General features: G+C 34.6%; 1 protein-coding gene across 1 annotated transcript in view; it reads right to left on the reverse strand.

The window, feature by feature from the left end:
* The window catches only part of LOC102801582 (uncharacterized), a 63,582-nt gene that overhangs the window by 25,689 nt on the left and 21,656 nt on the right, over positions 1-16,237 (reverse strand). The window contains exons 2-3 of the mRNA XM_085495344.1: positions 13,930-13,981; positions 318-385 (exon numbers count right to left, since the gene is read on the reverse strand). Of these exons, the coding sequence (XP_085351470.1) occupies positions 318-385; positions 13,930-13,981 (120 nt within the window). The remainder of the gene's footprint in view (positions 1-317; positions 386-13,929; positions 13,982-16,237) is intronic.

Genomic DNA, 16,237 nt, shown 5'->3' on the forward strand with positions numbered 1-16,237 from the left:
AACTTAATTTATGTTGAATATAAAGATAAAATGAAGTTGAGATTTTTTTAGATTATTTGTTGTTATGTGGTTACTATGGTTACGAGTGGTTGAAAAGTTTGTGTCAAGATGCTTGATTTCTAGTCATGATTTTTTTTTCCCGTTTCTACCAAAATACCGATAAACTTAAAAAAAATTGCCAAAAAAAATGCACCGTTCCATTTTGATAAAGTCCTAGGACCAAAAGCGAAGCCTGTCATTTGTTTAGCCTTAGTATACATACATTTGTATGTTAAAATGAATGTGTTTGTTGTGGTGGTGAAAGATGCAATACCCACCCTTATTTGGTTTAGTAAGGCCTGCCTTCTGCTCAGAGCGTTCTGTAAATGTAACTGACTGCCTGCTCCTAGGAAAATAAAAAAAAACATAAAAATGTTGAAAAGTTAATTTTTCATTTTGTTTATGATAAGTTTATTCTTGGATTGAATAACAAAATTTCAGTATAAGCATTGGAGAAGTGAAATGTTGTAAAATCAAACAAACTGAAAACAAAATTTAACTTAAACAGAGAGGATAAAACAAAATATTATTTCATCGCATAACTTTCTTTAAGAGATTCATTTTCATGTCGCACATAATAATTGAAATTATTGATTGAGTTTTGTAAACAACCGTCACTAAGCGTTTATTTGATGGTTGTTTACTTATTAGTCAACATGTAAACAAAATGTAAACTAGATTAATCACAGAAAACTAAAACAAGCCTGACCAGTAGTAACCAAAAGTTGACAAAAAGAAGAATGTTGTGGGAGAAAAAATACACAATTCATTTTGCATCTCTAGTAAATGTTCTATTTGTCCACCATGGTTGAACGGTTAAGCTTGTCCGCCAAAAAGTTCCCTTTTTCACATAACAATCTAATAACAAAACTGCAGATTATTGTGACAAAATTTTAAATACTTACTTGGCTAGAAAAAAAAGGCTTAAAATAACAAATATTGCAAAAGTGTGAAACCCACGACAGAACTTATGTCTCAAAGTGCTGCTAACTTAAAATGTAGCAAATACAAGTGACGCAGCCATAGAGACCAAGTCACCTTGGAAACCCCATGAAAACATGTGACCCGAAAGCTCTGATTGGTTAACACAGTCTCAGATCAACAGGTGTTACTCTGTTATAAATCTGTCGAATATCAACGCTCGCTTGTTTTGCTCCATTGAAAAATTTGTTAGTGATTGGTAATGGAGAAGACTGTCGATTCTGAGTAAAAAGCAATAAAGAAACTAAATAAATAAAAAAAGGTGGAGAAGCAGGGTCCTACCAAATCACTTTGTAGAATGTGTCACACCTGTTTCTGGGCAAAAGCTGTTCCAGTGGAACTAACACATGATAAACAAATTCTTTTAAGCTTCAGTCTTGTCAACATGATAAGAGTCAAGTTCTGTCACCCATCGATGAATAGAAACTTGTATAATCATTGTACTTGGGCACTCTTTGAAAACTTTCCAAACTTTGTAATTTTTGAGCAACATTGGAATTCAGTTATGTTCGGTGTTTCTCTGTATAACAAAAGTTATTCAGGGCATCTTAAGGTTACAATTAAAAAGTTAGGCTTATCCGTTTAATGTTTTGACTCCATGGCAAAAGTTAGGCTTATCCGTTTAATGTTTTGACTCCATGGCAAAAGTTAGGCTTATCCGTTTAATGTTTTGACTCCATGGCAAAAGTTAGGCTTATCCGTTTAATGTTTTGACTCCATGGCAAAAGTTAGGCTTATCCGTTTAATGTTTTGACTCCATGGCAAAAGTTAGGCTTATCCGTTTAATGTTTTGACTCCATGGCAAAAGTTTCTTCAGTGAATAACTTTTCATCAAAGTCATTCACAGAAAATGGAGCTTTATATTGATCTGACAGCAAAGACTTACCGTGTGCTCTCCGCCGACCCATTATAATGAAGGTGACATCGCTTGTTTTATAAAGCCTAGCTCACATTTTAGCCAATACCTGTGATCACTTTCTACACTGTGGTTGAGGGACAATTGCATTAAAAACATGTAATGAGGTATTCCAGTGTCAATGAGAAGCAATTTCGGTAAGCAATTCAAAATGAATGTCTGTCTTTCGTAAGACAAGAAGTTGACGATAATATAACATTCATAGCAATAGAAAGCAATTTGTTACGTAGCTACATGTATCAAAACTTTTCAGTCACTTGCTTTTCAAGTGACACCTACAACAAAAATTCTTAAACAAGGTGAAACGTTACTCCCCTGTATATTGAGAAATTTGTTAAGCACTGTAAACGAACAAATCTGATAAAATAAAAAAAAGAACATTGGCTTTTGTTCAGCAAATTTGATCAACAAAAATTTCAGTCCTTACCTCGTAAATGTCATCTCAGACTCAACCGAATCATAAAAACAAATGAATTTCAAATAATTTTAAAACGATTCCAGTGAGAAAGATTCCCCGTCATGATAACGCTTCTTTAGTTGACTCGTGTGTTTCCCTAATGATCAAATACCAAGTAACTAGGCATGATAAAAGAAGTCCCACATAATGGGTATTCAAATTAGGAATTTGCTCTACAAGCTCCAGTCTTTGTTGGCATGGTAAACAATGAATGTTGCTTTTTGTCATATCAAATCACGTTCACAATTGAAAGGGTGTGGAGGCTTGAGTGACTCTCAATGGAACACAATTTAGTAAATATAAGTGGCACACTATAAAACAAGAGAAAAATCACTCCACAAAGCATATTTAACTTCTTAAATGCCAGATTTTTTCCCGCCCAAAAAGTCAGTGCAAATATTGTCACATGTAACATTTTCAGTACATTTCATAACTAATTTAGGCCATATAGACAGTTTCAGATATTGCTTTTCACTTTTTGATAAAAGGTTGGTCAATTTTTATTAACATTTCATGTGGGGCAAGAGCAGACTATACAAAATCAATTTGTAGTTGATGCCAAAAGTTGACAATGATGCTCAAAAAGTTAACATTCGTAGACAAATAAGAAGTTAACGTAAAAAGGATCACTGTTGTTTGTTGAATGTATGACGGATCTTAAGCAAAGACGAAAGAGACAATTAACGCTTTTGAAATATTTGGCATCCATTGTGATTGTACACTAGGATTAGATGTTCAACTATTTAAAAAGGTTATCAGGTGATCGTAACTCAATACCTCGGGATAACAGTTATCCTTAGGTTGTTATATTTCATGGTCATCAAGAAGCCGCAGCGGTCTTATTTCTCATTCGCTGAAACAGATTTCTGATACAGAAATAAAAATAAAAAAATCGCTATTTTTTTTAAATTGCTGTGTATTGGATTTACACATCACAGTATGACATTTATTTTGACTTCAATTGAAACAAGTATTTCGAAATTTATGAGAAATAATCTTAAACTCTATAAAAATGGAAATATTAAAAAGGTTTAATTTTGGATGTTTTGATACTTCAAAGATATCAATAAGGTTTCAAATTCACTGGTGTGTGAAAGAAACAATAAATTCTATTGTAACAAATGAATATCTCTGATTCTTAATTTAGAATACTGTAAAATCTGTATTAGAAGCCGCGGCTTCTATTAAAATGGTACAATGCAACAGAGGGGATGCGGCTTCTATTAAAGCATGTACTCATATGAGAAATGATGAATTTTTTATTCTAAATTATTCAAAAAGAATGGGTGCGACTTCTATTAGGGATGCGGCTTCTAATACAGATTTTACGGTAATAGCTATCAGCTGAATAAGTGAAAATAAAACCAGCGAATGAATACGCGTAAGGCCTAGACAGTACTCTATCAATTTAATTTATAACGAAAAAGTTTTGTAAGTCAGATAACATCTTGTAGATCCTTGTATCAAAAATTGAAAAATATCATCAACAGAAACCAAATTTCCTGCCATATTTGGCACAATTTTTTTTTTATTTTCTATATTTCATATCAACTCATGTTGTTACTGATCATGATTATTACTTTTTTAAAAATGCTGCAATTCCGGTTACACTCTGCAAAAGTAAACAACAGCGGACAAAGCTGATGACAAAGTCAAGCAATAAGGAATGACATAGCAATAATATAGCTCAGGTAGACATGTTTCATGGCATTCATAATAAAGGCAACAAACCTCTTTTAATATGTCAAGTGTGATTAAAAGCAAGTACATCTGTTAAGCTGGAGAGTACAACTAAGTTGTCAGCATCATGACATTTTCATTCAAATTGGACTGTTAGCCCACTGGCGGATTAGACCTATGTATTGTTCAAGTTCGTTCAAGTTTATGGTTAAATCCCTCACACCCTGAAATGACCCCAATAAATCTACTCAGGAATCTTTTTGTCCTCCATTGAAATTTTTTGCCCTGAATTCAAAATTAGGCTGGCTAAACAAACTTGGGACTTCTGAAGATTAAAGTATTTTCACAGTAACTGAACCAGAAAATACAGCTCGGTATGTTGTGAGTCATGCTACGTCTTATCACGTAAAATACAGCTCGGTATGTTGTGAGTCATGCTACGTCTTATCACGTAAAATACAGCTCGGTATGTTGTGAGTCATGCTACGTCTTATCACGTAAAATACAGCTCGGTATGTTGTAACTCATGCTACGTCTTATCACGTAAAATACAGCTCGGTATGTTGTGAGTCATGCTACGTCTTATCACGTAAAATACAGCTCGGTATGTTGTGACTCATGCTACGTCTTATTACGTAAAATATAGCTCGGTATGTTGTGGCTCATGCTACGTCTTATCACGTAAAATACAGCTCGGTATGTTGTGAGTCATGCTACGTCTTATCACGTAAAATACAGCTCGGTATGTTGTGAGTCATGCTACGTCTTATCACGTAAAATACAGCTCGGTATGTTGTGACTCATGCTACGTCTTATCACGTAAAATACAGCTCGGTATGTTGTGAGTCATGCTACGTCTTATCACGTAAAATACAGCTCGGTATGTTGTGACTCATGCTACGTCTTATCACGTAAAATACAGCTCGGTATGTTGTGAGTCATGCTACGTCTTATCACGTAAAATACAGCTCGGTATGTTGTGACTCATGCTACGTCTTATCACGTAAAATACAGCTCGGTATGTTGTGAGTCATGCTACGTCTTATCACGTAAAATACAGCTCGGTATGTTGTGACTCATGCTAGGTCTTATCACGTAAAATACAGCTCGGTATGTTGTGACTCATGCTACGTCTTATCACGTAAAATACAGCTCGGTATGTTGTGAGTCATGCTACGTCTTATCACGTAAAATACAGCTCGGTATGTTGTGAGTCATGCTACGTCTTATCACGTAAAATACAGCTCGGTATGTTGTGAGTCATGCTACGTCTTATCACGGCATTATCATGGCATAGTTAAAAATGTGTAAACAGCATCCAGACTAATTTAGGAAAACCTATTAATGTTCGGAAAATTTTAATTTTTTATGTGTTCATGTGTAAGTAAACTATATGTAATATTGTTTGTCAATATAATAGTTAATGCTAATTTTTTAGAAAAAAACCACACAAAAAAATGTTCCCAAAATTTCAGAATTTTTTTTTATTTCCAAAAAAATGGGATTTGTCTTTTCTTGTTTTATGAGTTTTAGAACTGATCTGCTTATCTAGCTAGAACTTTCATAAACTACAGTACAATGCCATCTTATCATTAGACTTCCTATCATAAACCTTGACGATACTATATTTTGTTACTAAAATGACCCAAACACACCTTTGTATACCATCCTATTGTGTTGATATGTATACTGCCCTCTGTGGTGAAATACAGTCCTTCTATATATAACCCTGTTTAGTGTTATTTATTTTCCATCAGGCATTTTTTCATCATTTTAAAAAACAACTATTTTTCTGAGGTCAACATGAACTGCTAATTAACATAATTTTATAATTTAAGCAAGATAATGCACAAAAACGGATTACTACTTATTTTAATACTATATGTCAACTATATATTTGGATTGTCTTGTGTGATAATATATTACGACCTATGGAGCCAAAGTGGTAACTCATCACATACCTAGGGAGACAAAAGTGGCAATTTACCACTACTTAGGGGGACAGAAATGATAATGTACCACTGATTAAGAAGACAGAAATGATAATGTACCACTACTTAAAAAGACATAAGTAGTAATTTACCACTACTTAGGTAGACAGAAATGATACTTAGGGAGACAGGAGTAGTAATGTACCACTACTTAGGGAGACAGAAATGATAATCTACCACTACTTAAGGAGACAGGAGTAGTAATGTACCACTACTTAGGGAGACAGAAATGATAATGTACCACTACTTAAGGAGACAGGAGTAGTAATGTACCACTACTTAGGGAGACAAAAATGATAATGTACCACTACTTAGAGAGACAGAAATGATAATGTACCACTACTTAGGTAGACAGAAATGATACTTAGGGAGACAGGAGTAGTAATGTACCACTACTTAGGGAGACAGAAATGATAATCTACCACTACTTAAGGAGACAGGAGTAGTAATGTACCACTACTTAGGGAGACAGAAATGATAATGTACGACTACTTAGGGAGACAGAAATGATAATGTACGACTACTTAGAGAGACAGGAGTAGTAATGTACCACTACTTAGGGAGACAGAAATGATAATGTACCACTACTTAGAGAGACAGAAATGATAATGCACCACTACTAGGGAAACAAGAGTAGTAATCTACCACTACTTAAGGAGACAGGAGTAGTAATGTACCACTACTTAGGGAGACAGAAATGATAATGTACCACTACTTAGGGAGACAGAAATGATAATGTACGACTACTTAGAGAGACAGGAGTAGTAATGTACCACTACTTAGGGAGACAGAAATGATAATGTACCACTACTTAGGGAAACAAGAGTAGTAATGTACCACTACTTAGGGAGACAGAAATGATAATGCACCACTACTTAGGGAGACAGAAATGATAATGCACCACTACTTAGGGAGACAGGAATGATAATGTACCACTACTTAAAAAGACATAAGTAGTAATTTACCACTACTTAGGTAGACAGAAATGATACTTAGGGAGACAGGAGTAGTAATGTACCACTACTTAGGGAGACAGAAATGATAATCTACCACTACTTAAGGAGACAGGAGTAGTAATGTAATTGTCTTGTGTGATAATATATTACGACCTATGGAGCCAAAGTGGTAACTCATCACATACCTAGGGAGACAAAAGTGGCAATTTACCACTACTTAGGGGGACAGAAATGATAATGTACCACTGATTAAGAAGACAGAAATGATAATGTACCACTACTTAAAAAGACATAAGTAGTAATTTACCACTACTTAGGTAGACAGAAATGATACTTAGGGAGACAGGAGTAGTAATGTACCACTACTTAGGGAGACAGAAATGATAATCTACCACTACTTAAGGAGACAGGAGTAGTAATGTACCACTACTTAGGGAGACAGAAATGATAATGTACCACTACTTAAGGAGACAGGAGTAGTAATGTACCACTACTTAGGGAGACAAAAATGATAATGTACCACTACTTAGAGAGACAGAAATGATAATGTACCACTACTTAGGTAGACAGAAATGATACTTAGGGAGACAGGAGTAGTAATGTACCACTACTTAGGGAGACAGAAATGATAATCTACCACTACTTAAGGAGACAGGAGTAGTAATGTACCACTACTTAGGGAGACAGAAATGATAATGTACGACTACTTAGGGAGACAGAAATGATAATGTACGACTACTTAGAGAGACAGGAGTAGTAATGTACCACTACTTAGGGAGACAGAAATGATAATGTACCACTACTTAGAGAGACAGAAATGATAATGCACCACTACTAGGGAAACAAGAGTAGTAATCTACCACTACTTAAGGAGACAGGAGTAGTAATGTACCACTACTTAGGGAGACAGAAATGATAATGTACCACTACTTAGGGAGACAGAAATGATAATGTACGACTACTTAGAGACAGGAGTAGTAATGTACCACTACTTAGGGAGACAGAAATGATAATGTACCACTACTTAGGGAAACAAGAGTAGTAATGTACCACTACTTAGGGAGACAGAAATGATAATGCACCACTACTTAGGGAGACAGAAATGATAATGCACCACTACTTAGGGAGACAGGAATGATAATGTACCACTACTTAAAAAGACATAAGTAGTAATTTACCACTACTTAGGTAGACAGAAATGATACTTAGGGAGACAGGAGTAGTAATGTACCACTACTTAGGGAGACAGAAATGATAATCTACCACTACTTAAGGAGACAGGAGTAGTAATGTAATTGTCTTGTGTGATAATATATTACGACCTATGGAGCCAAAGTGGTAACTCATCACATACCTAGGGAGACAAAAGTGGCAATTTACCACTACTTAGGGGGACAGAAATGATAATGTACCACTGATTAAGAAGACAGAAATGATAATGTACCACTACTTAAAAAGACATAAGTAGTAATTTACCACTACTTAGGTAGACAGAAATGATACTTAGGGAGACAGGAGTAGTAATGTACCACTACTTAGGGAGACAGAAATGATAATCTACCACTACTTAAGGAGACAGGAGTAGTAATGTACCACTACTTAGGGAGACAGAAATGATAATGCACCACTACTTAGGGAGACAGAAATGATAATGCACCACTACTTAGGGAGACAGGAATGATAATGTACCACTACTTAAAAAGACATAAGTAGTAATTTACCACTACTTAGGTAGACAGAAATGATACTTAGGGAGACAGGAGTAGTAATGTACCACTACTTAGGGGGACAGAAATGATAATCTACCACTACTTAAGGAGACAGGAGTAGTAATGTAATTGTCTTGTGTGATAATATATTACGACCTATGGAGCCAAAGTGGTAACTCATCACATACCTAGGGAGACAAAAGTGGCAATTTACCACTACTTAGGGGGACAGAAATGATAATGTACCACTGATTAAGAAGACAGAAATGATAATGTACCACTACTTAAAAAGACATAAGTAGTAATTTACCACTACTTAGGTAGACAGAAATGATACTTAGGGAGACAGGAGTAGTAATGTACCACTACTTAGGGAGACAGAAATGATAATCTACCACTACTTAAGGAGACAGGAGTAGTAATGTACCACTACTTAGGGAGACAGAAATGATAATGTACCACTACTTAAGGAGACAGGAGTAGTAATGTACCACTACTTAGGGAGACAAAAATGATAATGTACCACTACCTAGAGAGACAGAAATGATAATGTACCACTACTTAGGTAGACAGAAATGATACTTAGGGAGACAGGAGTAGTAATGTACCACTACTTAGGGAGACAGAAATGATAATCTACCACTACTTAAGGAGACAGGAGTAGTAATGTACCACTACTTAGGGAGACAGAAATGATAATGTACGACTACTTAGGAAGACAGAAATGATAATGTACGACTACTTAGAGAGACAGGAGTAGTAATGTACCACTACTTAGGGAGACAGAAATGATAATGTACCACTACTTAGAGAGACAGAAATGATAATGCACCACTACTTAGGGAAACAAGAGTAGTAATCTACCACTACTTAAGGAGACAGGAGTAGTAATGTACCACTACTTAGGGAGACAGAAATGATAATGTACCACTACTTAGGGAGACAGAAATGATAATGTACGACTACTTAGAGAGACAGGAGTAGTAATGTACCACTACTTAGGGAGACAGAAATGATAATGTACCACTACTTAGAGAGACAGAAATGATAATGCACCACTACTTAGGGAGACAGGAATGATAATGTACCACTACTTAGGGAGACAGAAATGATAATGTACCACTACTTAGGGAAACAAGAGTAGTAATGTACCACTACTTAGGGAGACAGAAATGATAATGCACCACTACTTAGGGAGACAGAAATGATAATGCACCACTACTTAGGGAGACAGGAATGATAATGTACCACTACTTAGGGAGACAGAAATGATAATGTACCACTACTTAGAGAGACATGAGTAGTAATGTACCACTACTTAGAGAGACAGAAATGATAATGCACCACTACTTAGGGGGACAGGAATGATAATGTACCACTACTTAGAGAGACAGGAGTAGTAATGTACCACTACTTAGAGAGACAGAAATGATAATGTACCACTACTTAGGGAGACAGAAATGATAATGTACCACTACTTAGGGAGACAGGAGTAGTAATGTACCACTACTTAGGGAGACAGGAATGATAATGTACCACTACTTAGGGAGACAGAAATGATAATGTACCACTACTTAGGGAGACAGTATTGGTAATGTACCACTACTTAGGAAGACAGAAATGATAATGTATCACTACTTAGAGAGACAGAAATGATAATGCACCACCACTTAGGAAAACAGTAGTGGTAATGTACCACTACTTAGGGAGACAGAAATAATAATGTACCACTACTTAAGGAGACAAGAGTAGTAATGTACCACTACTTAGGGAGACAGTATTGGTAATGTACCACTACTTAGGAAGACAGAAATGATAATGTATCACTACTTAGAGAGACAGAAATGATAATGCACCACCACTTAGGAAAACAGTAGTGGTAATGTACCACTACTTAGGGAGACAGAAATAATAATGTACCACTACTTAAGGAGACAAGAGTAGTAATGTACCACTACTTAGGGAGACAGAAATGATAATGTACCACTACTTAGGGAGACAGGAGTAGTAATGTACCACTACTTAGGTAAACGGAAGTGGTAATTTACCACTACTTATGAAGACAGAAATGATAATGTACCACTACTTAGGGAGACAGAAATAATAATGTACCACTACTTAAGGAGACAAGAGTAGTAATGTACCACTACTTAGGGAGACAGAAATGATAATGTACCACTACTTAGGGAGACAGGAGTAGTAATGTACCACTACTTAGGTAAACAGAAGTGGTAATTTACCACTACTTATGAAGACAGAAATGATAATGTACCACTACTTAGGGAGACAGAAATACTAATGTACCACTAATTAAGAAGAAGTAGTAATGTACCACTACTTAGGAAAACAAAAATGATACTTAGGGAGACAGAAGTGGTAATGTACCACCACTTAGGGAGACAGAAATGATAATCTACCACTACTTAAGGAGACAGGAGTAATAACATACCACTACTTAGGGAAACAGAAATGATACTTAGAAAGACAGGAGTAGTAATGTATCACTACTTAGGGAGACAGAAATGATAATGTACCACTACTTAAGGAGACAGGAGTAGTAATGTACCACTACTTAGGGAGACAGAAATGATAATGTACTACTACTTAGGGAGACAGTATTGGTAATGTACCATTACTTAGGGAGACAGAAATGATAATGTACCACTACTTAAGGAGACAGAAATGATAATGTACCACTACTTGAGAGATAGAAATGATAATGTACCACTACTTAGGGAGACAGAAGTGGTAACGTACCAGTCCAGAAGGGGAGGGTAAATAAGTACCGTAGATAATTGATGTTGGATATTTGCAAAATGAGAAAATAGTCTTAAGATTTACAAGATATAACTGCAAGAAACAACGTTTGTAATATGTATACCAGTAATATTGTTATCGGGAGAAGATAAAAACAATCAACAGGTGGCAATTCACTGAAATTTTTTTTCTGCTAAAATTTTTACAGTAAATTTTACATTTTTGAATTAATTGGACCTATATTCAAACCCAAATTATAGAAAATACAATCAAACTTTTAATTCTATCACTGCCATTTTCAATTTCAGTGACTTTTCACCAAAAGAGACTTGAATTTATAAATTTGTTTGCATCAATTAAAGGTGGTGTACATTAAAAGAGAGGTAGTCTATGCATAAATCATGCCACAGACAAATTTATGAAATTCCCAGTTCAAGAAAAAAACAGAAATTTTAGGATTACAATGACTTTGTGACAATCAGGAGCATTCATAGCAGTAAAAACTTTGTGTTCCATGGTATTTTGTGATGACAGTGGTGATTAAATAGCTACAATACATATTCAAGTTTCAAATTCAAGTACAAAGACTTTAATTTATCATATATACTAAATGTTTTAATCATACTTACCTTGAAATTTTAATTAAAAATTAAAGAGGTCCCAATCACATCCAAGGGTACAAGTCTAGTGTAAAATCGACAACAATTGTATTCATACCCACCTGGAGAGTTGTCAGCCAACAAACAAACAAACAAATTTCCATGACTACGTCATGCCATTATCTCAGTTGAAGTGAATAATAACCCTATCACTGCTATAGTGAATGGTTATTACCTTCCACAAAATAAATAGTCCATGACCGTCAAAATCTAAGTACTTCAATACAAATTTAAATAATAAATTCCATCAAAATTTGAAATCGTTTATTCAAGGGGCATAAGCTTCTCACAATTTTTTTTATATTTTTAATTCCTGATATACAGAGGAAAAATTGTGTGTGTGTGGCTCAAGATTTAAATCTCTCAGCTGTAGTTCATTTAAAACATATTATGTTGTGCATCATTTTAACTCAGTTTTACATGAAATAAAAAAAAAACTTTTTTCAGATTAGATTTAATTTTCGCTGAAAAATTTTTGCTGGTTGTGTTATTTTCACGGATTTTTGATGAGTAATGTAAAATATAGGAAAAAAGGTATACTATTATTCACTGGATTTTATTTTCACTGAATCATCCCTTAACAGAACAGCGAAAATAAGTTGCAAGCAAAAATAAAGTATTTTATAGTAAGCAGAGGTTCCCATATAGGCTGCAATAGAAGATTATAGTTACCAAAAATTGCACTGTTTTATACTAAACCACTAGAATATTGCTTATTTTGACCATAGAAACATTTCTACAATTTTAAATAAGTGTATGCTTCTAACATAGCAAATAAGGTATAAAAAATTACCAAATTCAGCTTATTTGGTTATTCAGATTTGAAATTTTAGCGGGGACAAATCTTGGTAATTTCCTGTATGTACATCATTTATTTTTTTCAAATATTGTATATGTCAGTTCAGAACACTGAATGACACTGATACTACCGGTACTCCTGTCTGGAAATCTTCATAAATTTTTAATAATTGTAATAATAAGTAAAATCTTGTATCAAACTTAGATATGATCTGATTAAAATTTGATGCAGGTAGTGTCTTTGTTCACTTTTATTCCGTTTTACAGTGTGCATCCCCTCTTACTATATCTGACCATCTACCACAGCAAGTCATGCAGATTTCATCTCACGAATATAGCCTGCTTAACTAGAAAGCAGCTCATAACACCAGTTCTGGTTTATTGCTGTTCCTGTGGTATTGTTTGGTAACACAAGTTTCGAGCGGTTGCTGTACTTGCAATATCATCTCATAACACAAGTTCTGAAAGTGGCTGCTGTTCCTGTAAGATCATCCAGTAACACAAGTTCTAATTGATTGCTGTTTTTGCTAGATGTTTTGCGACACAAGTTCTGAAATAGTGGTTGTTCCTGCTAGATTGTTTCATAACCTATGTGCTGATTGGTTGATATTCCTACTAGCTTGTTCCGTAACACAAGTTCTGATTGGTTGCTGTTCCTGCTAGATTGTTCCATAACACAAGTTATGATTGATATTCCTGTGAGTTCTTTCCATAACACAAGTTCTGATTGGTTGATATTCCCGCTAGACTTTTCCGTAACACAAGTTTTGATTGGTTGATATTCCTGTGAGTTCATCCCATAACACAAGTTCTGATTGGTTGATATTCCTGTGAGTTCATCCCATAACACAAGTTCTGATTGGTTGTTGTTCCTGTGAGATCTAAACTTGATTTGTTGAGGTAGTTGGTCAGACATAATTATTATACTTACCAGTACATCAGGTTTGAGTCACACTCAGAAAGATATTTAGATTATAGTTGCTTACCTGATTTGGATCCTGATCCCGCTGTTGACACGTCTCTTTCTGTGTCTAACTTCTGAAAATAGAAAACCAAAATAACAAGTCAAAAAAAATAATTTGTACATTTTGTAAACAAGGAAAAACAAAAAAAACAAGGACAGAACAACATTCGCAAATACCTTTTAAACGATTTAATTGATTTGCTATCTCTATGAATTTCTCTGAAACAAGCAAATCATTTAAACTATTTGGTTTCTGTTAGTTTTGTAACAAACTATCAACCATTTAAATAATCTAAATTCTGATCCTGTCATCAACAAACAGTTTTTTAAATTGAAGAGTACAGTACATCAGGCTCTTTGCACATCCAACAAGGCCATGACACCAAACATACATCACTATGTTACTCAAAGACATATGAATCAAACCATTAACTCGGGATACAATAGTGTTGAAAAGCTTAACAAAAAGACATCATTAACTACAGTACGATCAAAGCATAACTTAACATTCAGCTGACGCTAGCTTAGTTTGTTTTCAAAACTGACACATTTCTAAATAAAGTTAAATTACGCCAGGACTGCACTCTATGTCACAATATAAGGAAACAGTTTTAAAATATTACGATAAATTAACAATCATGGGGCTATTTCACATCACAATAAAAACTTCATACATAATTGTTAACACTTATAAACTAAGGTCGAAGATTTTCAAAGTTAGCTTAGTTTGTTGTACATACTTTCTGAAAAATGTTGATCAAGATCTGTCAGAAATTTGAAAATATGTCCATTTGCACATCCAAAACTTACAAATAAATTACAGAAAAATACATACATGTAGAAATGTGAAAACAGGAATACAGGGAGTTTTGACTCAAATCAAAATGTTGAAACAAGTTTAACTGCATAGTAGCTATCTCTATAACCCCACTAGACAATTGAATAAAGAAACAGAACAGTGAAAGCAATGAACGTGCTGATTAAAAGATCGAGCAAACAACGGGTGCTCCGTTGTTGTGTATTCTCTTCAGGCTATCACAGGTATTGCTTACTCTTCTTTTGATACCAACATGTCCGATATGGTGAGTTTAAATTATAAGCAGTAAGTCATGGCGTTGCTATGTATATATAGCTACTACTTGATCGCAGCAGATGTGGTGAGCAAACATAGATAAAATGGGAAATGTTTAGATTCGCTTAGGTAAGTTGAAGGTGCCACAAAGGTTCAGTATATAGCATAAAGCTTATACTACCTGACAATGCTAGAGAGCTTCACAACAACATGAACACACACAAATCAAACTTCTACTGATCAACGGCAAATGTATTTTTTTGAGAACTCACAAAATATTACACCAATCCAGCTATGAAGTGACATTTTGATAAATGGTATTTTTAAAACTTTTTTGGTTTTAAATAGAAACTTTTAATCTTTTTTTATTTTTAATCATGAATCTTTCATTGCAGTCCCCAAAAAAGCTAACATTGTGGGGTAATTTTAACATTTAGCAGAAAGCATCTTTTACCTGAAATTAACTACTGTAAAATGACTAATTTTCACTGGGTTGCCCTTTCAGGCATATTCAGTGGATTTTAAATTCACGGTTTTATCATTTAGATAATGTGTTCTATGCACAATTTTATATATTCACTGGGTTTTAATTTAGCGCATTTTCCAGTTAGCGAAATAAGCAAAATTTAAAACCCAGTGAATAATTAACCCCTTTACAGTACATTATACTTAAAGAATATCATCAAGTATACTAAAAACTACACAGACTGATAAGTGCATTCCTGACTGCATAGAAGTTTTGACTTCGACAACGTACGCCATATTCAAACAAAATAATAAAGAAAGAGCAAGAAAATGACAAACCAAAACAAGTAAAAGTTATGTAAGATCAATATTGATTCATAGGGTGTTGATCTAACCATGATTTAATTGAAAATTTTACCCGAAACAGGTTCAATATATACCCAAGTGGGAAGTATAATATTTAGATTGGCGTTAAACACACACATTGAGTGTCGGTAATCTGTCTTTTCAGTTCTCATATCCCACCCCCAAACTTTTAGGAACCACTGCAAACATTGAAATAAAGACAGAGCTAAGACATGAAATTTGACAACTAGCAAGTACATCTGTATAGAAGATAAGTACCGGACATTTCAAGCATGAGTGATCGTGTTTAAAATTTCGTACATAAAAGAGCTTCACAGTCAAAGCAAAACTTAACGGTTTGAATGGCTTCTTGAGTGAAACAGCATGAAACAATACATTTATCAACACAGGTGACACAACAAGATAACAATATGCAAATTTGTTGCGG

Source organism: Saccoglossus kowalevskii, chromosome 21, assembly GCF_978046115.1.
Source record: "Saccoglossus kowalevskii chromosome 21, keSacKowa6.1, whole genome shotgun sequence".
NCBI lineage: Eukaryota > Metazoa > Hemichordata > Enteropneusta > Harrimaniidae > Saccoglossus > Saccoglossus kowalevskii.